Here is a 23276-nt window from a genome sequence, read left to right on the forward strand (position 1 = left end):
TTGCCAGTTTTGTGGATTGGTACAATGATTGCCATTTTCCATGCCGATGGAAATATCCGATCTTGTAGTGAGCGATTGAATATATACGAAATTGGTGCTGCTAGTGCAGCACTACATTTCTTCAAGAGCAATGGCGGAATGCCATCCGAACCAGAACCTTTGTTAACGTCTAGATCCTCAAGAGCCTTTAGAACTTCGGATGTGGAAAAATGATCAGGAAGGTCGATATCATGAGACGGCAGATGAGCGTAACAATCATGGCGTTGTACCGGGGATCCTTTGCTGAATACACTTTCAAAGAACGTAGCGAAGAGGTCTACTGCTTCTGTGTTGTTGTGAGCATTCACTCCATCGTAGCTGACGTTATGTGGGATTCGGTTATTTGAATTTCGTTGCTTGACGAAATCCCAGAAACGTGAGGGGTCTTGCTTAACACTTGCTTTGATCCTTGACACATAATTCTCGTAGGTTGATTGGAGTAATACTTTGTAGGATGCTTCCAATTGACGAAGATTGGCTCTGTCGTCGTCAGATCGAGACAGAAAAAAACGTTTGTGGGATTTTCTGAGGTTGTTGCGCATATTGCGCAAGTCCGGTGTCCACCATGGTTTGTTGAAACTTGAGCTAGACGATGGTCTTCTTCTAGGTACATGATCGTTAGTTGTTCTCTGCAGTTTGTCGTAGAACGTCGCCACTATCTCGTCTAATGATCCATCCTGCAGTAGCACTTCCCAGTCGACATCACCAAGTACGTTGTTCAGTATACTGAAATCACATGTCCGAAAGTTGAAATTGCGCTTATCGTCTCGGACGTCTTGTAGAGGAGACGCGTCACAGCACTTGTCGATTAATAAAATAAGCGGCACATGATGATTGTCTACCGGTAGCAGTGAAGACGGAGGAAAAAACAATAGAAACACATTTCGTACATCGATTTGTTGCCGTCTTCGTTTGTTTTTCGGAAATGGAGTTGCTCGTGTATGTGCGTTATCTTGAAACATCGAGTCTACTTTTTATGGGGTTATTATAGATGCAAGGTGAGACGGTGGGACATTCTGCAGGACTTAAAAATAAAAATTGCCGAGATACCTGCTTTCGAAGCCACCATGTTAGGAAATGATTATCATCGTATCGATGTCACTTGGTAGCGAAAGTCCTATTAAACATGTTCATCATAAATTTAAGGATTTATTGTAGTTGAAAATTAACTAATTGCTGAATAAAATTTCATTGTAATGTGCATGTTATGAATAAGAGAAGATCGAGAAAATTTATTCTGTCTTTGCTTCATGGCCAAATTATAGCCCCTCAAATTGTCCCCATCGCCTCTTACAATCAACAATTACGAATGTGACACGAATGTAAATCTAGCGTTCAACAGAGCTGAGAAAAAAAGACCATTATCTTGATGATTGATTGCCAAATTAGTTGATAGCAGTTGACTGCCGAGTAAAAGAAACCGCGATGGGAAGGTCTCTTTGATCGGACATATCATTTGGCAACGGAATCCGCCAAAAAGATACAATCGAAGCGAGGAATGACGAAAATTGACAGGAAGCAAACAAGATTGTGGTCCGTTACGTAGGAGATTTTTAAGTCATGCGTTGTATCTGTTCTTTTGGGAGTATATAACGTCTGAGTTTTTGGTGTGTATGTGACTATTCATAAGAAATGAGTGAGATAAAATGTAACAAAGCCATGTAAAGTAGAGGCCATACGAGATTTAAAGAGGACAAATATGCTATAGCTCCAATACTGATCAGTTTTTTTTTGAATGAATGTGATGGGGGTTTCCCCGTCCACGACTTGTCATAGCTCTAGGGGAAAATACCAACAATCAATCATTAATTATGCTTGCCATGTAATAACTAATAAAAGTGCGCCCATTAAAAAAATGCTTTAAAATATTTACCATGCGGGTACAAAAAGATGACACGTCCAGCATTTTGAACACTGCCGTTGCCCAACACGTTTCACCACCAAAAGATCCACAAACTCATTCACCTGATCACCAAATAGATTTAGATACACTTCACTGTCGCTAGGCAAACCCCGCCAGCCTTGCTGCCTTGCTACCCCCACACTTCCACCTTCGACGAGGAGTTGTACTTCTCTAGCCTCACTAACTGCTCACCAACAATAACAAAAACAGAACGTTCAGAACACTTGGGTGAAGTATTGCGACATACACGTTGTGGCCGCTACAGTAAGTGTAGCGTGTTTTGTTGGCACCCGTCAACATCCGGGTGTCCGCACACTTTCCTAGCGGCTAGAGAAATTCCTCGCAGAAAAACCGAATCATCTTCGAGCGGGCTCCGTCGTGTGCACATCTCATCTCGAACCGTGGAACATACTGGCCAGCTCCAGGGCCACGAAAAGCCAGATATCGCAACTGTACACTAGCTGGCTGGCTAGCTAGCTGCTGCAACGGCTGTTCGTAAATAAGAGTTCAACCTAACGCACACAGAAAAATCACTAAGCTGAACTAAACAGGCCGAGCAAGTGGGCACCACATAAGCCAACTCTGAGGGATACGAAAAAAAAACTAATGCGCAGCGACAAGTATGTGAGAGAGAAAATTCGAAATTCGTGACCATGGCTGTACCAACACCAGCCAGCTTGTCTGTAACATACCAGCTGAGCGAGGGGTGTCCAAAGTTATACCACAAACAGACAACTTTCTTAATGAGAAAAGTGTGTATGTCAGAGTTTGACAGACATGCATAATTTATTAGTTTCATCTGTCCAAAAAAGAGTTCCACTTCCACTTTCAATATTCCAACGTTTGCCAATATCGTTGCCCCCCCCCCCCCCCCCCTTTCAGTTTATCTACCGAGAGAGCACGAGCGGAAACGCAACGCGATAAAAAGAGAAGGCCACGCGCGCAGCAACGACCCGAACATATGCGCGAGTGCGAGGCTACGCACTGTTCACACGTGGGAACTCGGTTCTGTGGTTTCCTACCCTCAAAACATCACAACAAAACTTGTTTCTTCACTCTAGAGAGATAGCGCTTGTCGGAGGGACCCCGATAAAGCGAGGAAAAATTATGGACATTTGAGACCAGACTGCGAGAGTTCATATTTTTTTTCCTTTCGATGGCGCAATGAAACAGCGCATTCATGATAAACTGAATTACTGTAGTGGTGAGAGGTTTCAACAATATAAGGGAACAGCAGAAACAATTTTACTATGTTTTGATGCCACCCGCCGTGGTCTTGCTCGGGCATGACATCACCTGATACTTTTATAACTGTTCCCAAAAGATGCGTACATTTTATTTTTTGCGTTGGTGTGTTCATTGTAAGGGCGAAGTGTAGTGATCCCCGATAATCGTTCGATTAATCGATTAATCGAATACTTCCTACAGAAATCGATTATTAATCGAACGAATACTGCACAACCAATAATCGAAGCGAACGAATAATTTACGTCGATTAATCGATCCAAACGCAGAGAGGAAAAAACGTACGGCTGCTGCAGTTTTTCCTGAAAATCAATCACTATCTTTGACGCTCCCTTAAGTTCATAAACGAAGCTCAATGCCGTCAACGCGAATTGAGCTTCGTTTACGATTTTAGGGGAGCGTAAAGATAATAATTGATTTTCAGGCGGAATGAACATTTTTTTGATTCCACATGGCTTTCTAGCAAATGAGAAATATTAGTCTAACTAATTATTTCTCTCAGAGTTAGGATTAATTGATTAATCGATTATTTGGGTCGATTAATCGTATCGAATAACAAACTGCTGAAAACTATTCGATTAACTAATGAACGAATAATTTAAAAAATCGGGGATCACTACCGAAGTGATCCGTATTGTTGCATTTCTGTAATCTGGCCAGCATTTCGTTATGAATTGAGATGAAACCATAAAGATGTCGACAGATTGTTCTCATCTATTCGAAATATTGCAGTAGAACGCTGCTGAGATGCCCAGTGGTTATCTGGTCAGCACTTTTCATGGGATTCAAAAATAATATTGTTGTGTTTTGATTTTATAAACTTAGAGAAGTTTGGAAGATGTTTTTCGACACGAAAACGAAAACTTAAGTTAAAATGTCTGTGGTATTATTAGATAAAATGTTTTTATCAACAGAATAGAATTAGCTAATTACAGGTAAACTTCGATATAACGTTCATTTCACTTTCAAAATTTGACGTTGTTTCGAATCGAAGCATAATAAAGAATTCATAAACATAGTTCACATTACTTTATTGTGAAGCTGTTTAGGTAGAGTTAGTAAATAATGATGAAAAAATTCATCTAGAAGCTGAAGCCAACCTTTTTCATGATATTTCCCTTTATACTGTTGATTGTTGATAAATAGATAAAATAACCGTATGCTTGTTAAAAAAAAACTTTTTCCCTGTAACTGTGCCTTGCTTCCGATGTTTGGGATACTTGTTGGTAGTTGTATGGACTATTCATATGATTTTCGTTCAGAATTAAAAACAAATAATTTTTAGAAAAATGAATTTCAATTTTTCAAATATTTTTTTTTCAGTGTAAATTCTTTAATTTTTTCTGTATTTTTTTATGAAAAAATCAAATTGACATACTGCATTTCTGAATAATCAATGTCTAAAGACGCGTCCACATTACGCCAATCGGCCTTGGCCGCCCGGTAAAGCCGAATAAGTGTGGACGTGCCGCCCGGGCTTGCCGGCGTCAGTGTTGCCACATTGAAATCTGTATTTCCGAACTAAAAAATTTTTTTTTATCTGTAGAGAAAATAGAAAATCTGTATTGCCGAATTTGCGATTTTGCAGAAAATCTGTATTGCCGATTTTGCTAGTCTGCTTATCCATATTTTTAAGCTCGTGATCACTTGTATAGCTTGCCAGTAGTTTTCTGAAAAAGACTATTTTCCAATTTTCAGGCCTATGCAAAAGCTTACCGTGCAATTCTTTCTTGCAAAGAGGTTCAATTTGATAAAAAATGTGTACTATCTCAGATGAAGAGTTTAAGATACATAGATAATTTTGCCAAATAAAAAATAAAAAAAACATTTAAAAATGTTTTTTTGAGGGAAAACCAACAAAAAATGTTTATTTCATTTATTTTCACGTTATGAACATTCATTTAATGCTCACTTTCCTAGTGGTGTTCATACATGGTCTTGCAGAATTTAGCCTTGATGTCGTTTGACAACTGTATTGAGGCACTTCCCCCTCGATAGTTGCGTTCACAATTTCTGTAGCGAGACAGTTCCAAACTTTTGTTTTGTTCGCATTATATTGCGAAAAAAATATGATTTCCATCACTACTATATTTGACACATTTGACAGTACCAAAAATAGTTCAGTTCAGTACTGTTCGAATTGTCTGATTGTGTTTGTTGATTGTTGCGTAAAATGATCAAATATTTAAAAATTATTATTGTTACAAAATCTGTATAAAATCTGCATGGATATCCAAGAATCTGTAATCTGTATATACAGATTCTTGGTCAAAAAACATGCTGAAAATCTGTATCATTACAGAAAAAACTGTATATGTGGCAACACTGGCCGGCGTGCAGAAAACCGACTCGAATCAAGCCGAAACAAGTGAGTCCGGATCAAAGAATGTCGAACCAAAACAAAACGAATTAAATTAGCGTTGACGGCATTGTGCTCCATGTGTTGTTCGTGGCGGCTTCGGCTTCGTGCAACCGCGTCCACATTACATAACGAATCGAATATGCCGCCTGGTACAGACCGATCGGCAATATTCGGCATAATGTGGACGCGCTTTAAGATTGTTGTTCTAGGGAAGAATACGTTTTTTTGATTAAAAAATCAGAAAACATGTCACGTTTTCATGATATAGTTTTAAGGTTAATAACTATTTTTGCTGCGAACGAATTTTAATGATTTTTTTATTTTGACTTAATGATAGCAACAGAATCAGAAAACCGCAGAGCATTTAGAATTGAGGAAAATCAAAATTAAAATTGACGAAAATCAAAAGCATTCCCATTTCCCCATACATTTATTTCGTACATTTCTGTGCTTACCTATCTATGCTGTCAATAATGAGCAACTGATGTAGCTGCTAGGTACAATGTTCATTAGAGTGCCAATGAAAATGGCCATCTCGGTTTTTCAAAGGGAACTTGGGTAAAAATGTTGATTCCCATGAAAAACTACCCTTCGCAAAATATCAGCTCAATCGGGCTTCATTTACTAGTGTCGCACAGCCGTCAAAGTTTGAGTTTTTTGATAACTGAAAAATCACCCAAGGAGGGAGTAAAGGAAATCGAGGTTTTCGATTTTTTTCATGCCAAATGTCTTCAAATTGCATAAAACGTCGAGATCTACTGTCATCTCGATTTTTTTTTGTCAGAATCGACACTCTGGGACTTTTTTTTTGCTTTCTTCGGAATACGAGGAAAAACGTATGGTTTAGGGTGTCGATGAAAACGGTCATATCGATTTTTCATACGGAACTTCCTGCGGAATATTGATTTGCACGATGAAAAACCCTATGCAAAACATTAGCTCATTCGGACGTTAATTATTATTGTCGCAGATGTCAAAACTTAAGTTTTCTGAAAATCGAAATCGGGGTTTTCAAAAAAAAATTTGATGCCATTCGCGATTCCGAATCACCATTAGTCATGACCAATCACCATGCGATTGGACTGAGAAGTGTAATTCAACTCATTATCATCGAATCAAAATTTCGCTCCAGATAGCGAGCAGACAATAGTCTTCCCTAATGCTGATATCACACATCATACACATTGTGTGATATTTGAGATATTTTTTTTCTAAATCGTTGCTTAAAGACGTATAATTTTGCCACTTTTTTGTAACACAAGTTCCTATTGACTCTTAACATTCTAGAATGTACTTTGAAAAAAAGAAGAACAGATGAGATGAATATTATTCATTTTACCAATTATCCATGATCTCGGAACCACGTACCTGAAAGATGAAAGAGAAGAAATAATCCAATTAGAACTTCATTTTGGGTTTTATGGTAATTTGTGTTAAACATCTAATCAATGGCTTGTCTCTCAACGAGGTAATGTTTCTTTGAATTATTCATGTCTACACAAATCTAACTGGGAAAACAATATCCGGAGAATACGTGGGGGTGGGGCTGAAACATCGAAATGTACCGTCTTCAAATATGTTTCGACCACATCTTAAACATACGTCGAACTGCAGAATACGTAGCTTATGGCTTGCACAAATATTACGCTTTCGCACCCAGCAAACATAAAATCGTATAACTAGCGTATATACGGCATCATATATCCCATATTTGGTCATACGTCATATTGCAGGTGCAGAAAAAAAGCAAATGGCAAAAAATATTTACGTAAAATGTTTAGCCTCACGAATCGCCAATTGTATATATTAGAACATTCATGTTTGTGGAAATGGAAATTATTAGATGGACTCTTAGGGGGATATAAATGTTCAAAATGAGTGGTGGTTATGCTCAAGAAAATTGCTTCAATGGGATTCGAACACCAGTTGTTTGGGTTATCAATCACAAGCTATCCCTCACTGCTATCTGAAATATAATTCTAGAACAGTTAAAACTCGTACATATAATACGAAAGAGATGCAATCGAATACGTCATTCCTGATTATAAATTGTATTTCAGAGGAAATAGCATGAAATGTATAAATGTATGGAATGTATTATACGATTTAATGTTTGCTAGGTAGCGCATTCTCTGTAGGACAAATCATTATTCGTTTCTTTGGTCGTATTTCGATGCATCAATCCTCTAGCTTCTTTATTTGTTACCAGAGTATGGATTTATGTGCGTGCGTAGGAACAGATTCTTCGGTGGTGTTTTAGTGTACCACATCGATGTAAGAAACCCGTCGAATGGTGAGTTTGACTTCCGATGCGTTCCAAGCGACAAATCTATGCAAACCATCGGTCTTCCGCATAAAAAGTTCTTATTATATCAAATTTACGTTTCATTTTAAAATAATAACAGTAATAAGGTGATTATCAGAAACAGAAGTTACTGTAAATTAAAATCAAGAAAATGTGTTCGCGGCATGACATGTTTATCACGTTGGACATTGTTTGAAAAGTGGACAGATCATCAGTGGAGATTTGTGTTTGTTATTGTTCTGCCTGGACCTGACAAATTCACTTTGGCTGATTGGAGAATCATCACTCAACAATAATCACCCTACCGCATTTCGAGTAGCAGCTTATACACTTTGGTTCAGCAAACTGCTGTTAACTATTCACGCTTAATGAAGAAAATATCTGTTTCTCCTTCATGCACGCTCCTTTCGCGTCACGATCACGTTCACACTGAAGCGATGTTTCCAATCGTCTTTTTCGAGTAGCTTATATTCAAACGAAGTTTTTGAGATTGTATTCAAACCATACTCATTTGAACTAATAAAAATGGCGAGATTAAAGGTTGTGAATTCGCCACGCGTAATCAGATGCCGGTACCGGTGGTGTAGTGGTAATTGTGACTGTTATGCTCTCCTTAATCTCTTCTGATACCACTTTGTTTTGAAGGCGGTCTGGGAGAATCAATTTTTGTAAAAGGAAATAGATAAAATATTCAATTAAGTAGCTGCGAGCGTGTTTTGCGAAATTAAGTAATTGGACGATGACAATAGATATAACCCATTCGAACAGTTTCAATCGTCAGTGAAAGATTCTGCTTTCCAAACTAAATTGAAACGACAACAGAATGAACGCAATAGAAGAAAATCGAGACCTAACTTATGAAAAAATGGTGTGTGAGAAGTTAATTGCTGCAATCTACAAATGAACTGAATCTGAACAACTTGTTGTACGTTTCATAATAGAAAAAAAAAAGATTCATGAACAACATTCCAACTTTATGCAAATATATTTAACTCTAGCCCACATGCGTTCCGTGGACACAACTACAGAAGTTAGTTCTTTTCGTCGCATACGTGGACAATTCGTTTCGTATCGAACATTACATATTCTCGTTTTTATCGAATGCAGTATTTTTTTTTATTCGAAAAAAAATTAACGTAGGATTACGATTCAAAAACAGGTCACGTTTTATGGAAAAATGTTAACGTCAATAAGAATTTTAGCTACGAACGAGTTTCGATGATTTGGATACCAATCGAATCGAAAATTCTTTAAGATTTCATTGATATGCTATACATTATAATTCCCTAATCCGTAAACGGTTGAAGGGGTATTCTAGTCTAGAAATTTGAAAAAAAAAATTTCTTCATATTTCTGAAGTTCATACATTCAAGAATATACCCTAGAAAAAAAAAACTTCTCGAGAATCCCATTATTTACCGAGTTTCAGACATTTTGGTGATGCCGTTTGTATGGTGTCTAATATGGCCTTCACGTAAAACTTCAAACGCGTTTTTCTCGAAACGAGTTTTGTCGAGCTGGCGTACAAGATATCTCAAGTTCTACTGAAACAATTTATTCTAAAATTGATGTGAATAGATCTTTATACATCTCGCTGTCGTGTAAACCAATAAAAGTAATATATTTCTTAAAATCATACTATTTAAAAAAAATGAATCATCACAAAAAAACGTGCTAAAACCATTTAGTTTTTCAAATGATCGCTATTTTGTCAGTGTTTTTTACTTGTCCAAACTTCACACCATAGCGGCGATACGATAATTGATCTACGGTTAATGTGAAGAGAGGAAACATTGCAATTCGAGCTCCGCCCGTTTTCAACTTATTTTGAAGAAAATCAAATTTTCAAAAAAATGTTCCGTCTCGAACCTTATCAATTTTCCACATCTTATCGCTATTTGACAGTCTTTCTATCCATTTAACTAGATTCAAACCTTAATTTTCTCAATTGAAGTTCAATTGTTCAGTTGCTCTCAAACACCTACGCCATTTTCAAATAATTACTCATATTTGAGAACAACATTTTCTCCCTTGGACGGAAGCGTATGCAAAGTTTCATTCCAATCTAAGATGGAATTCTGAGCAGCTTTACTCAACCAAATCGAATCTTTCTGAAGGATTTGTGAACTTTATTTTTCTTAGCTGCTTGAATAAAAATCGATCACCATCTTCATGAGCCGAAATAAGTCGTTCAAAAGTTTGTTTACAAAATTTCGCTAGCACTGGGGGTTGCCGGCGTATGTTTGTGAATCACAACCGTAGGAGTAGCTCATTAACAAGAGCCTGTTTGAAACCAGTTACAGTCAATAACAACAACAACGGATCAAACCGGTCTGCTCTCTCACTGGGTAGGCCACTCAAACGAAATAAACAAAGCGTTTGCATTGGAAGGAAGACGCTTCACGTTTGGTTGGTGGTCGAACCTTGAATCCCACCGCGAGGGACGACACTCGCAATCGTTCACCTTTTTTGCGTGCGCTACGGTAATCGTGACGCTTGTCAACAAACGTGAGCTGTTTTTCTTCCTCGAACAGTGTAGAGGAGGGGCATCCTATGCAAAAATAACCCGTGTGTATTCGCATGAACTTCGCACATGCGGTCATCTGCACGCGCGGTGCTTCCGCTTTGGCTTGTGACCAGCATTTTGTTTTCTTCCTGAACAGCGACGAAATTGCGGCGAAGATGCGAGTGGTTTGCTTTGACATAACGAAATATTATGCTTTTACGTTTTAAATTTCTCACAGCTGTTTGCATCATGGCTTATTAACGAAATTGACTTTCTTTTACACCACCAATCACTATCGCGTTCGTATTCATCCAATAATGGATACCACATTCTAATACAATTTCTACGGAAATAGCCATTCTCAGTTTCACTTCATCATCGGTCGGTACTAATCACCGACTCTCCGACGACGCTTGGTTTCCTCCCTAATTGGCTCTTTCACTGCGCGTCTTTGCCTCACTCGCATTAGTGGGGCAGACGGACGGAGAAAACCTTGGCCAAAACCGTGTCTGGTGAACGTTACACCGGAGGTGGTTGCGTTTTCATTTTTCACGAAAACAGCAACAAAACAGCAACGAGACAGAAATCATCGGCTAATTGTTGTTCATTAGGTTCTCTCTGCAGCTGCTGATCCCCGATCCCCTCTCTATCGCTCGAAGCCGGTGTCGGAGCAGAGGTGAAGGCCCACGGGCAACGCTTAGCATGCTGCTGACCCAGATTTCGGTTCGACGAAATTGAACCAATCAGATGGTTCGGTGGCGGCGTAGGAGAGAGACAGACGTTGTTGTGCTTCAGGGTAGTTGTGTAAGAGACAGAAAAATCATGTCGGGAAATTATTTTAGGTCTCCCGGCGATTCACAGGCGAGACGACGAGCTTTCCGTTCCGTCGCAGCGTTGATGACTGCAGTGGGATGTATGTGAACACAAACGCAACGGTTCGGTCGAATTTCATGTTTTAGCGTAGACTGTTTGGATGAAAAGCAGTTTCTACGATGGAATGATAATAATTAAGAAAGATTTTTATCGATAAACATCATGAAAATCGAAACAATAATGGAAGTGGTTCATACCAATCGCAAAAAAAATCCTTAGCTCAACTACCAAATACACAGTTGAACTCCACCTGTCGTGAAGCTGTTTCACGGTCCATTATAATGACATCAGAGGCATAAGGAGAAGGGTTTCTCACCGGAGTGACACCATAAACACCAAAGGCTTCGCCGCTGACAACGCAACGTAAAAATTAAGTAATAATAACCACAGGTTGTGGTTGTTGGTACTCCCCTGAATCCTTCTGTGTTTTGGGTGTCTGATTGCACGAGCTGAACCTGTTTGTTTGTTATGCCTTAAAATATAGTGTATGCGGAGCCGATACAAGGTGTGTATCTGTTGACAGTAGATGGAAGATACGGTACAGCACACATCGAAGCGGAAGTGTATACCGCTTTCGGTGTTTATTGGATTTAGCGAAAAGTCTACAAGAGGTTTCCCCTTACGTCGTGCGCATTGTTTTATTTTCTGCCGTTTGCTGTTTGACTGCTCATTAGCATGCAAATGAGGCAAACATATTTTCGCGTGCCATTATGTAAAGCACTAAGTGGTTGGAGAAGTTACTTTTTGCAAAGTAAATATATTTCTGTGGAATTTATTCCCGTCGTGGAAACTTGTCCGAATGCAAGTAGAAGAATCTGGACAAGAGACGATGGCGAATAAATAAAGCATTTCAAGTATTTCCCGCAGTCATTTATTGTGACTAGAGAACTTTCCGGACGAGTAACTTCCATGATCAAGATCTTACGAGATGTCTTTGTTTTGAATGATACGTTTGATTCCATGAGTGCATAAATGAAAGTATGCAGTCATTGTCATTTTCGTCTGTCCACAATTATTATACAACCACCCCACTCCACAAAAGTCCACATTTCTTTTCGAAATTACCAATTTTAATCAAGACTGAAGCCTGTATAAAGTTCATTTGGACACATCAAATCAATAATTAATGTTATATAATATTTTGACGCTTTTTCGACGTGTTTCGATTCGCCCAATTTGTACTCCTTAAAGGACCAGAAGGAGCTACTAAAATAACAGCGAAACTCTATTTTAATATATCAATACTACTGCGAAAACAATCGTAACGATTCACCGTGAACATCATTCTATTTAAGAGAAATGAAAAAATATTAAGAAAAAGAAGCCACCACTTGAAAATTGGGTTTGCTGTGGTCAACCTCAGTCTCGCACCGATCAGCGGGCAAACAACAGGCTTTCCTAATGCTGACAGCACATACAACGGATTTGCTCTTTACAATGGAAGAATGGAAGGTATCGCATACGGCTCAGTTCCTGAAGAGAAACGAAACATTGCCTCGCAGGTCCCACCCCTATGTGATTCTCCTGTATGTGCATGTGTGATTCCAGTATGCACAAAAATAGCTGCCCCGCTGCGAAGCGATCAATCACTTCCTATAACCTGAAATAGTTAACCCCACCAGAAGAACCAAGCAGAGTAATCAAATCCAACATCAGCAACTGGAGCGATAGCAAAGCAGCAACAACAACAGTGACATGCCCCGTAACAGCAACAACATCGGTGGCATCAGCAAACGAGTTTCAATTTTGCTGTCACAACCTGAACGATAAAATTACGCGTGTGTTTATGTTTATACTTCATCGTTTACCAAGCAAGAGGAGTTAATTCATGAGTTCTATTCAGAACTATTTCCACCGGAGAACCGTGTTTCTCTTCTTCTTCTTCTTCTAAATCGTGGGACTTTGACAATCCCCACTGTCAAATGGCACAGCACACTTGCTATTACGCCAGTCAGTTTTTCATTGGGAGTAGCTTTTGTTTATTTTCGTCTTGTCAAAAGGTGCAAAGAGCGGTTTAGATTTTCATTTCGATTTCTTTGAGAAATTTACAAATGTTTTTCAGAGTATCAATGTTTTTGTCGTCGAAAGCATCTTGGATTGAGAAATATTTGTCAAGGTTGTGTTTGTCTCTGTGTGTTACGTAGTTAATACAGTTGAAAATTATGTGTTCTGATGTGTTAAGGCAGTCGCAAAGCTGGCAGTAGAACTCATCTTTAATTTTCATCTTGCTCAGCCAGAATGGAGAATAATCGTGTCCGGCCAGTAGACGGTTTAGGGTTCTTATCTCGGTGTTGGTTAGTGGCAGGTTATGGAACCAAGATTTCGAATTAATCCCTGTCTGCAGTTTGAAAAACTTTCTTCCTTTGCCAAGTTCTTGAGTGTAGTTTACATACCATTGTTGTATTTTTTCAGTGACGTCGTTCTTGATCCAGTTGATTGCATCGTGTGGTAAAAACCGATTGTGGATCACCTCGTTTGACTGGAGCCCGGCTTTAGCCAGACTATCAGCTATCTCGTTGCCTTCCAGGTTCACGTGCCCCGGAATCCACTGAATACAGGAGTTGGTTGTTATGGCTGTTTCCAGGATTTCCTGAATGATTTCGTCCCTTTCTGTTGCATCTAGTTGCCCTCTGATGAACTCACATTCAGACTTCGAATCAGTAAGAATAACAGCATTATTGAGCTGGTTCCTCTTCAAATACCGTAGAGCTTCTCCAATCGCTTCCAGCTCAGCCGACATCGTACATACAGAGTGATTTAGTTTCCTGCTGATCATCCTCTTGCTGTAGTCATCGTAGATTCCAATGCCACAGTGATCGTTGTCCTTCGAAGCATCCGTATAGATCTTCCGGTGGAACTTGTATTGTCCGTGAATTTTTCCCAGTGCTAGTTGCTTCAAGATTCTTGCTGATGTATTTCTTTTAGTCCATGGTTGATCATCAATTTCTGATTCAACTCGAACGATTGTTGTGTCTGGTTGAACCCATACAACTTGTGAGATCTCGCTGAAAACATCCTTGTACTCCTCGAACACCGCTTCTTGGTAAGTTTGCTTATCTGCTGGTATGTCGTTGTGGGCAATTAACTGCCTCCAGACTGGTGTTGAGTACTGTGCGTGTCTAACTATTTCCTTTGCCGTTGTTAACTTCCGACGAAATTGCAAGGGTGGTTGACTGGCTATAGCGCAGAGAGTGTTAATTGGTGTTGTTTTTGAACAACCCGTTATTTTTCTCAAACAAACGTTATTCGTGACCGTGAGTTTTTCCAGGTTCGTTTTTGAAGAGTTTGCGTATATCGAAACCCCATATTCCAGGTAGCTCCGAACTATTGCGTTGTACAGCATGTTTAGGGTTTGAGGGTGTCCTCCATTTCGTGTACTGCTCACGACCTTCAGCATGTTAATTCTGTCAGTGGAGCATCTCTTAAGCTCCTCTATATGTGCTCCATAAGTTAATGAACGATCGAGTGTAACCCCAAGGTATTTGTACATGTTCACCGATTCCAATTCTGGGTGTCCTATCTTTAGCTTCAAAACTTTTTTATTGAGCTGGAATAACATGACTTTTGTTTTGATTTCATTTATTTTCAGGTTCAAATTTTCAGTTTTACTCTTGAATTCGTTCAAAAAGATCTGGCCGCGGTTTTGAACGTCTTCGAAGTTTTTACCTTTGATTATCGCCATGAAGTCGTCGGCGTATTGCACCAGAACTACTCCTTCCGTTATTCCATTGTGTAGCTGTGCCGTATAGATGTTGAACAATACAGGGGACAAAACGTCTCCTTGAGGAAGTCCATCTCTGACGGTCCTTTCAACTGTCCTCGTTCCTACCTGTATTTGGATTGTTCTATCCTTAAGAAAGTTCACAATCCATTTGATAAATTCGATTGGAGTACCGTATTCAAAGAGGATTTGTTCCAGAGTTCCTATTTTTACGGTGTTGTACGCATTTGACATATCAATGAAGATCGCACCTGCTACTTTACCTTCTCTTTTGATAGCGTTAATGTGGTTCGTGACGTAGCTCAAGCATGTTGTGGTAGAGTTATGTCTTCGGAAACCAAATGATGTATTCGGCAACACACGCTTCTTCTGGATAAATTGATTGAGTTCACCTAGTACTGCCGAGTTAATAATCTTCAAAGGGCAGTTAAGCATGGAAATCGGTCGTAGGTTGCTGATTATTTCTGGGTTCCGTCCCGGTTTTGGTATAGCAATTACTTTTATTTTGTTCAACGCTAAATCAGCTCTACCATTTTTCCACATTCTGTTGAGGTCGTAAATCTCGCTATCTCGAACATCTGGTTTTATACTTCTTAACATTTCGTAGCTAAGGCCATCTGGGCCTGCTGCAGATGGCTTCTTCTTCTTATGTAGAATTTCGTTCCATTTTTCCACGCTCAAAATGTCGTACGTGACCTCCTTGTAGAGACAGTCACCGTAGTCGTCCCCACGTGGGAAATTGGCATTCAGGAATTGGATTGCGGCTTCTTCGTCTTCATGTACGACCGAGGGCTGGTTCATTTTCTTCTTTTTGCCCGTTAGTCCGTTAATCTTCTTCCATAACTCTTTACTGCTCGTGCTTGGGTCGATCTCATTGACGTATTCTTAAAATTTCTCCCTCATGAGTTTGTTTTTGCACCTTGTGAACAAACTTTCTCTCCTTTTCATCTCCATTAAATCCTCTAGATTGCCACTGTTGTTGAATTTGGTCCTAGCTTCGTTTTTGCTTCTCCATGCTTCTTCCACTTCTGTACTCCACCAAAACTTCGGTTCGTACCGGTTCTTCTGCTTCGCTGTTTTCTGGATTTTTCGTGCTTTCTGTTGTAGTTCGGCCCATCCGTATACTTGCTTTGTGTCCAAATTTCCTAATTGTTCCGTCACTTGTTTCCGGTTGATAAAGTATTTGTTTGTGGTTGTTTGTTCAGTCTTGATTGTGATGTGGATGACAAGGTGTCTGCTGCCAATCCCGTACTGCAGAATCTCCATTTTCGTATCATGGTATAGTGCTGGGGAGACCATAACCAGATCGATCGTGGATGATTTTTTGTTGAGCTCCGCTGGTATGTATGTTGGTTCACCATTGTTCAGCAGGATTATATCCTCGTCATTGATAAAGTCGAAAAGGATTCTCCCTTTCGCGTCCGAGTGGTGACGATCCCATAGATGATGATGTGAGTTCAAATCACCGCCTATTAGAACCTTTTTGTACTTTTCTACGCTTTTGAATAACTTTGTCAGGAATTCTTTGAATTCGTTGACCGATGCACTTGGTGAAACATATATTGAAAATATTGCTACATCCATTTTGGTCATATACCTGCCTACACATTGTATATCCTCCGTAGAGTCTACTACGATTGGTCTATTTTTGACTGCCTCATGGATTACGATCATGGAACCACCGTATCCATCTAACCTTGAACTATAGTAATTGTTGTATCTCGGAATTTTGTATTTAATATTTTCATATTGTTGTTTCGTCCAACATTCAGAAATTATTCCAACTGTATACTCTTCTTTAACTAATACTCTGACTAGCTCTGATTTATTCTTTTCCAAACTTTGTATATTGCACTGAAAGATTTTACAGCTCATTTTGGTTATTGCATTGCTTTCTTTACATTTTTGTGTTTTGCGCTACTCCCTACTGACTGGCTTACCTGTGCTTGTTCTTCATTCAACTGGAGTCCTTCGTTATCATCCATGGGCAGGCAACTCTGCCCGGCGGTACTTTGTTTTCCCGTTTCTTGAGTTCTTTGTACCGCGTCCCGAATATGGTTTAGTTTCCACTGGAACTTTTCAAATTCGTCCGTCTTGTAGCGATTGAACAACGCTACTCCATTTGTGTTTTCGTGATCCGTTTTCCTCTTCTTGTCCTGGAAGACTTCTACCTGATTTCCAATGACTTCCGTGTTCGTAGATTCTCCTGATGTTCTCTTCGGTGTGTGTACCCTGCGGCTTCGTACCTGTTTTGCTTGGATGGTGAGACATTTCTGTGTACGACTCCGACAGCGAGGGAAATTCCTCGATGTTCTCCAACAAACTGTACTGGTTTTGTGTGTAAATGGGATACTGTTCTTGCGCTTCGAGTGTGGTAAGATTTGTTTTTGCCAGAATAACCTTCAAATTGTTCTGTCGTGCACGTTCAGGGCAATTGGTGTCTCCGGATTTGTGCCCCTCTTGCTTGCAGTGCAGGCATCTTGCGGGCATGGCGCATTGTTCGTAACCTTGCTCATCGTGATTTCTTCCGCATGTTTCACATCGTTGTCGTGATCTGCAGTTGTTTGTGCGGTGGTTGTAGCGCAAGCATTTTTGACAGAAAACCGCTTTGCTGATGAATGGTTTCACTAGGTTAGTGCAGCAGAACATTCGGACTTCCGACGGCAGCTGGTTGCATCGAAACGTAACTCCGATTCGGGTGGTTGGCACTTTGCGATCCTGTTCATACCTGTGTAGTCTCGACACACTCACAATTGGAACATTGCAGGTTATGTTTTCAATGATTTCTTCCATTGACATTTCCAGCGGCACTCCTGCAATAACGCCTGATACCGTCAGGAAGTGTTTGGGAATGTAAGCCTTGTAGTTTTGTGTCTGTAGCGTCTTGTCATCCTGGATGTTGTTAGCGGTTTCAGGAGTTTTTACTAGAACCAAAATCTTGTTCCTTCCCATAACTTTGAGGTTAAGTACGTTTGTCTTGTACTCCTTCGATTTCGCCAGAACTTTGCCTAAAGCTAGTTTGTTGATTCGTGCTTCATCACGAGTTTCGTTCAGCTGAACGATCACCCTGTATGGTCCAGTATCAGTTTGTTTGTATTCGTATGTCAGCCATTGTTTTTTCGCTCCGATTAGTGGCGTTCCGCCACCACTTCCATCGCCAGGATCCGGATCTTCCGGACCGTTCATTTCTCCTACTTTTCTATCACCAACAACTTATTCGAAAAATATTTCCTCACTTCCGTATGATATAATTACTATCGGTTTAATTTTTATGAAAGTTAACAAAAAAGATCGCTCTCGAAAAACAGATCACGTCTAACGTTCTCAGTGGCACAGAACTGAATGAATGTATCATCTGCCTAGATAAACAATATGTAATCAGAGGAGTGCAGATTGAAACGTCCAAACAAAAATAAATTGTGTTTTCATTTGAAGTAAGGGAAGTTATCCCTTAAGCAAGGTAAGTGAACCGTGTTTCTCCGTTCTTGTACTATCAATCCAACACACACAGTGATGCAATTTTGTTCGGTTAGAGCACCGCGTCGATTTTCATGCCATCTGGTGGAGAGTGCTCCTGTATTTTTGCACCACAAAGACACCATGTTGTTTTTATGCGTTGCCAAAGGTAGATTTAGGTAGTTACGAAATATGAAATAATGATGCTGGTGGAACAAGATAGGATCGCCTCATTCATGATTCATCAGTCATTTAGCTAGCGACCAGACTGTAGAAACGGCAAAGCTCCTAAATTACCTCTCCCAAGGCTGATAGTTAGAGTCAGAGATTGGAATATTCACCGATTTGAGCGAAAAAACATCCATTTTCACCCACAGGCAGTGTTTGGATTTCGATCAATATCGAATGACACACAATGTGTCATGCAAGTAATCTCTCACGAACATATAACCAAATATGAGTGGATTATTCAGATACTTGTATGAACGACAGTAATCACTTGTGTTACACTAAATGATTGAGCCAAGAGAGGAACGAAGACTGTAGTTTGCAAAAATAAAACATTATTCAAAAATTCAATTGATTATTAAAAACATTTATATCTCATAACACTCACCCTTCGATATTGTTTTATTTATTTTTATTAGAAAACACTATCAATTCAACAAACATTGCCGTTTAGTGGTGCCGTGTCGGACGGATGTTATTTTTTCTAAATAGTTTATAGTTTCCAATTTTTCCGCACATCATATGAAGGAGAGAGAAAGAGACAGAGAGAGAGAAAGAGACAGAGCAAGATATAGAGAGAAAGAGAGAAAGAGAGAGAAAGAGACAGAGAGAGAGAGAAAGAGAGTGAGAGAAAGAGAAAGAGAGAGAGAGAAGAGAGAGAGAAAGAAGAGAGAAGAGAGAGAAAGAGAAGAGAGAGAGAAGAGAGAGAGAAGAGAGAGAGAAGAGAGAGAGAGAGAGAAGAGAGAGAGAGAAGAGAGAGAGAGAAGAGAGTGAGAGAGAGAGAAGAGAGAGAGAAGAGAGAGAAGAGAGAAGAGAGAAGAGAGAGAGAGAAGAGAGAGAAGAGAGAAGAGAGAGAGAAGAGAGAAGAGAGAGAGAGAAGAGAGAGAGAAGAGAGAGAGAAGAGAGAGAGAAGAGAGAGAGAAGAGAGAGAGAAGAGAGAGAAAGAAGAGAGAGAAGAGAGAGAGAGAAGAGAGAGAGAAGAGAGATAAGAGAGAGAAGAAAGAGATAAGAGAGAGAAGAAAGAAAAAAGAGAGATAAGAGAGAGGAGAGAAAGAGAGAAGAGAGATAAGAGAGAGAAGAGAGAAAGAGAGAAGAGAGAGAAAGAGAGAAGAGAGAAAAAGAGAGAAGAGAGAAAAGAGAGAAAGAGAGAAGAGAGAGAAAGAGAGAAGAGAGAAAAAAAGAGAAGAGAGAGAAAGAGAGACGTTCTGCGATATTTGTTACATAGCATTATTTGTGTAGGACTCCTCCAGGGCTCATGTTTAGGCCCCTTTTATACAACTTCTATGTAAGCGATATTGACAATTGCCTTACACAAAATTGAAACCTAAGACAACTTGCAGATGATGGAGTGGTGTCTGTCGTAGGAGCAAACGAATCCGACCTGCAAGAACCCTTACAAGATACTTTGAACAATTCTTCAACCTGGGCCATTGGGCTAGGAATCGAATTCTCCACGGAGAAAACAGAGATGGTCGTCTTTTCTAGGAAGTATAGACCAGCAAAACCCATCACCAGCAAAACCAGTAAACCGATCACTCATGCTATGTCATTCAAGTAGCTTGGGGTATGGTTCGACTCCAAATGTACTTGGGGGGCCCATATTAGGTATCTGAGTAAAAAATGTCAACAAAGAATAAACTTTCTCCGTACAATTACCGGCACCTGGTGGGGAGCCCATCCCGAAGATCTTATAATGTTGTATCGAACAACTATTCTCTCAGTGATGGAGTATGGCAGTTTCTGTTTTCAATCAGCTGCCAAAACACACGTCATTAAACTCGAGCGAATTCAGTATCTTTGTCTCCGTATCGCGTTGGGATGTATGCCCTCAACGCATACCATGAGTCTCGAGGTTTTGGCAGGCCTACTCCCACTAAAAGATCGCTTCAAATTATTATCTCTTCGGTTCTTCATCCGGTGTAAGGTCATGAACCCATTGGTGATCGGATGTTTTGAGCAGCTTATCGAGCTAAATTTTCATTCTGGATTCATTAGCTCATATCATGAATTCATCTCCATGCAGGTTGATCTTCGTATACATTCGTGTACATTTTGATCTGTTCATGAAGGATAAAATCCATGGAATTCCAGATTATCATCGATCGGGGATCGTTCCTACGATCTTCAATGCAAAGTGTGGGCGTAGTGTTCAACGAATTTTTTAGCACCTCCCACAGTCTTCAGAATCCTTGCTCAGTGTATATTGCTGAATTGGCAGCAATACATTGGGCGCTGGACAGCGTCGCCTCACGACCTGTTGAACACTATTACATTGTAACGGATAGTCTTAGTTCTGTCGAAGCTATCCGTTCAGTGAGGCCGGAAAAGCACTCGCCGTACTTCCTTGAGAGAATACGAAAAATTTTGAGTGCTTTATCCAGACGCTGTTATGTCATTACCTTTGTCTGGGTCCCTTCACATTGCTCAATTCCGGGTAATGAGAGGGCTGACTCATTGGCAAAGGCAGGTGCAATTGAAGGCGATATTTATCAGCGTCAAATCGCCTTCAATGAATTTTATTCTTTAATCCGTAAAAAATACCATCGCTAACTGGCAACGTAAGTGGAACGAAGATGATTTGGGTCGGTGGCTTCACTCGATTATCCCTAAGGTTAGCCTCAAGCCATGGTTCAAAAGTCTGGACTTGAGTCGGGACTTTATTCGCACCTTCTCTTGACTCATGTCCAATCACTGTTCGTTAGACGCACTACTCTTTCGTTTTAATCTTGCCGATGGCAATATCTGTGCTTGTGGCCAAGGTTACCACGACATCGAACACGTTGTTTGGTCGTGCGAGGTGTTGCCAGATCGAATTTAGAGAACTCTCTTCGGGCCAGAGGAAGGCAGCCCAATGTGCCAGTGAGAGATGTGTTGGCTCGGTTAGACCTTGATTACATGTCCCAAATATATGTCTTCCTAAAAGCTATCGATCTTCGTGTGTGATTGTCCTTATATCCTTATATTCTCCTTTTCCTTTTCCTTTGCGAGAAATCAAATTCCTTCTTACTAACAATAGAATGAGGTGAAATGTAAATACATATTAGATAGAACATAGGCTTAAGAATTGAGTATGATGAATGTGAGTGTGAACATTGTCAACATATCCTTATATCCCTTCCTTTTCCTGAAAAAAAAATGTCTCCCTTCTAAACTCGAGCAAACCGCGAGTAAGCGGTTCACTACTTCATTAACATTAGAATTAATGAAAAATGTTTATATAAACTTGTAACAATACAGATAGGAGTTTGGCTCCTTTAAACTTAAAGGGTGTGTCACATCAAATTGCATCACGGAAAAAACGCTGTAGAAATTTAATTTTTAGGAATTATATCTTCAGCTTTCGCTTATAATCAGATAAAAGTGTATAGATCACGTTGGCCATGCTTCACTGTCAATTTTTCGTAAATTTGGAAAAATGTCGTCGAACGAAAAAGAGCGTCGTGAATTAATCCTGTGCACTCATTTCGAGAATCCGGAGTTGTCACATCGGAACATCGGTAAGATGCTGGGAATCGTCCAATCCATGGTCAGCAGAGTACTAAAATGGTACTTCGAGAACCTAACCATCGACCGGAAGGTGAAGAACGGCAAAAATAGATGCTCCGTCAGTGAAAAAGATCACAAGCGCGTAGTTAAGCAGTTTAGACGTGATCCGAGAAGTTCGGTCCGGGATGTCGCCAATAAGCTGAATTTGTCAAGTTCATTCGTCCAGCGGACCAAGCAGCGGGAGGGCCTGCGTACATACAAGGTTCAGAAGGCTCCTAACCGCGACGAAAGGCAAAACATGGTGGGAAAGACGCGAGCCCGGAAGATGTACACCGAAATGCTGACGAAGCCGCATTGCCTGGTAATGGACGACGAAACCTACGTCAAAGCGGACTTTCGTCAGCTGCCGGGCCTGTTGTTCTTCTCCGCAGAGGACAAATTCAGCGTTCCGGAGGAGACTCGCAAGCAGAAACTATCCAAGTTTGCCAAAAAGTACATGGTGTGGCAAGCGATCTGCTCTTGCGGAAAGCGAAGCGCCCCCTTCGTGATGACCGGCACGGTAAACGGGCAGGTTTACCTTAAGGAGTGCCTACAGAAGCGCTTACTACCACTATTGAAGCAGCACGAGGGCCCGACCATCTTCTGGCCGGATCTCGCTTCGTGCCACTATTCAAAGGACGTGTTGGAGTGGTACGAAGCCAACGGGGTTACCTTCATGCCAAAGGAAATGAACCCGCCCAACGCGCCGGAGCTTCGCCCAATAGAGAAATATTGGGCGATTATGAAGCAGGCCCTCCGGAAGAACCCAAAAGTTGTCAAATCGGAGGCGGACTTCAAGAGAAAATGGATTTCTGTTCAAAAAAAAATACAACTTGACGTTGTACAGAACCTTAAGGACGGGGTAAAGAGGAAGGTGCGAGCATACGGGCTTGGGCTCGAAGTATGAATAAAAAAAAATGCCAAAAGTTGTTTAATAGTTTTTATTTTACTGTCTAAAATTTTCAAAAATCGGTCTACTGGGCGAATTTCTACGGCGTTTTTTCCGTGATGCAATTTGATGTGACACACCCTTTATGTAACTGAGCCTGTAAAAATAAACGATTTAATTAAAAAAAAAATTATGCAGTTCAAACATTCATACATCAACCATTG

At 40.2% G+C, this 23276-nt stretch overlaps 1 protein-coding gene across 11 annotated transcripts in view; it reads right to left on the bottom strand.

Moving 5' to 3' along the window:
• The window catches only part of LOC129770883 (PH and SEC7 domain-containing protein), a 243023-nt gene that overhangs the window by 43852 nt on the left and 175895 nt on the right, over window positions 1–23276 (bottom strand). Inside the window, exon 1 of one of the 11 annotated variants that reach the window (XM_055774807.1) lies at window positions 1913–2480. The exons of the other annotated variants lie outside the window; for them this stretch is intronic. Coding sequence (XP_055630782.1) covers window positions 1913–1945 — 33 coding nt within the window. The 5' untranslated portion in view covers window positions 1946–2480. Of the gene's footprint in view, window positions 1–1912; window positions 2481–23276 lie in introns of those variants that run through there. 11 annotated transcript variants of the gene reach the window in all.

The sequence above is a fragment of the Toxorhynchites rutilus genome, chromosome 1 (genome assembly GCF_029784135.1).
Source record: "Toxorhynchites rutilus septentrionalis strain SRP chromosome 1, ASM2978413v1, whole genome shotgun sequence".
Classification (NCBI taxonomy): domain Eukaryota; kingdom Metazoa; phylum Arthropoda; class Insecta; order Diptera; family Culicidae; genus Toxorhynchites; species Toxorhynchites rutilus.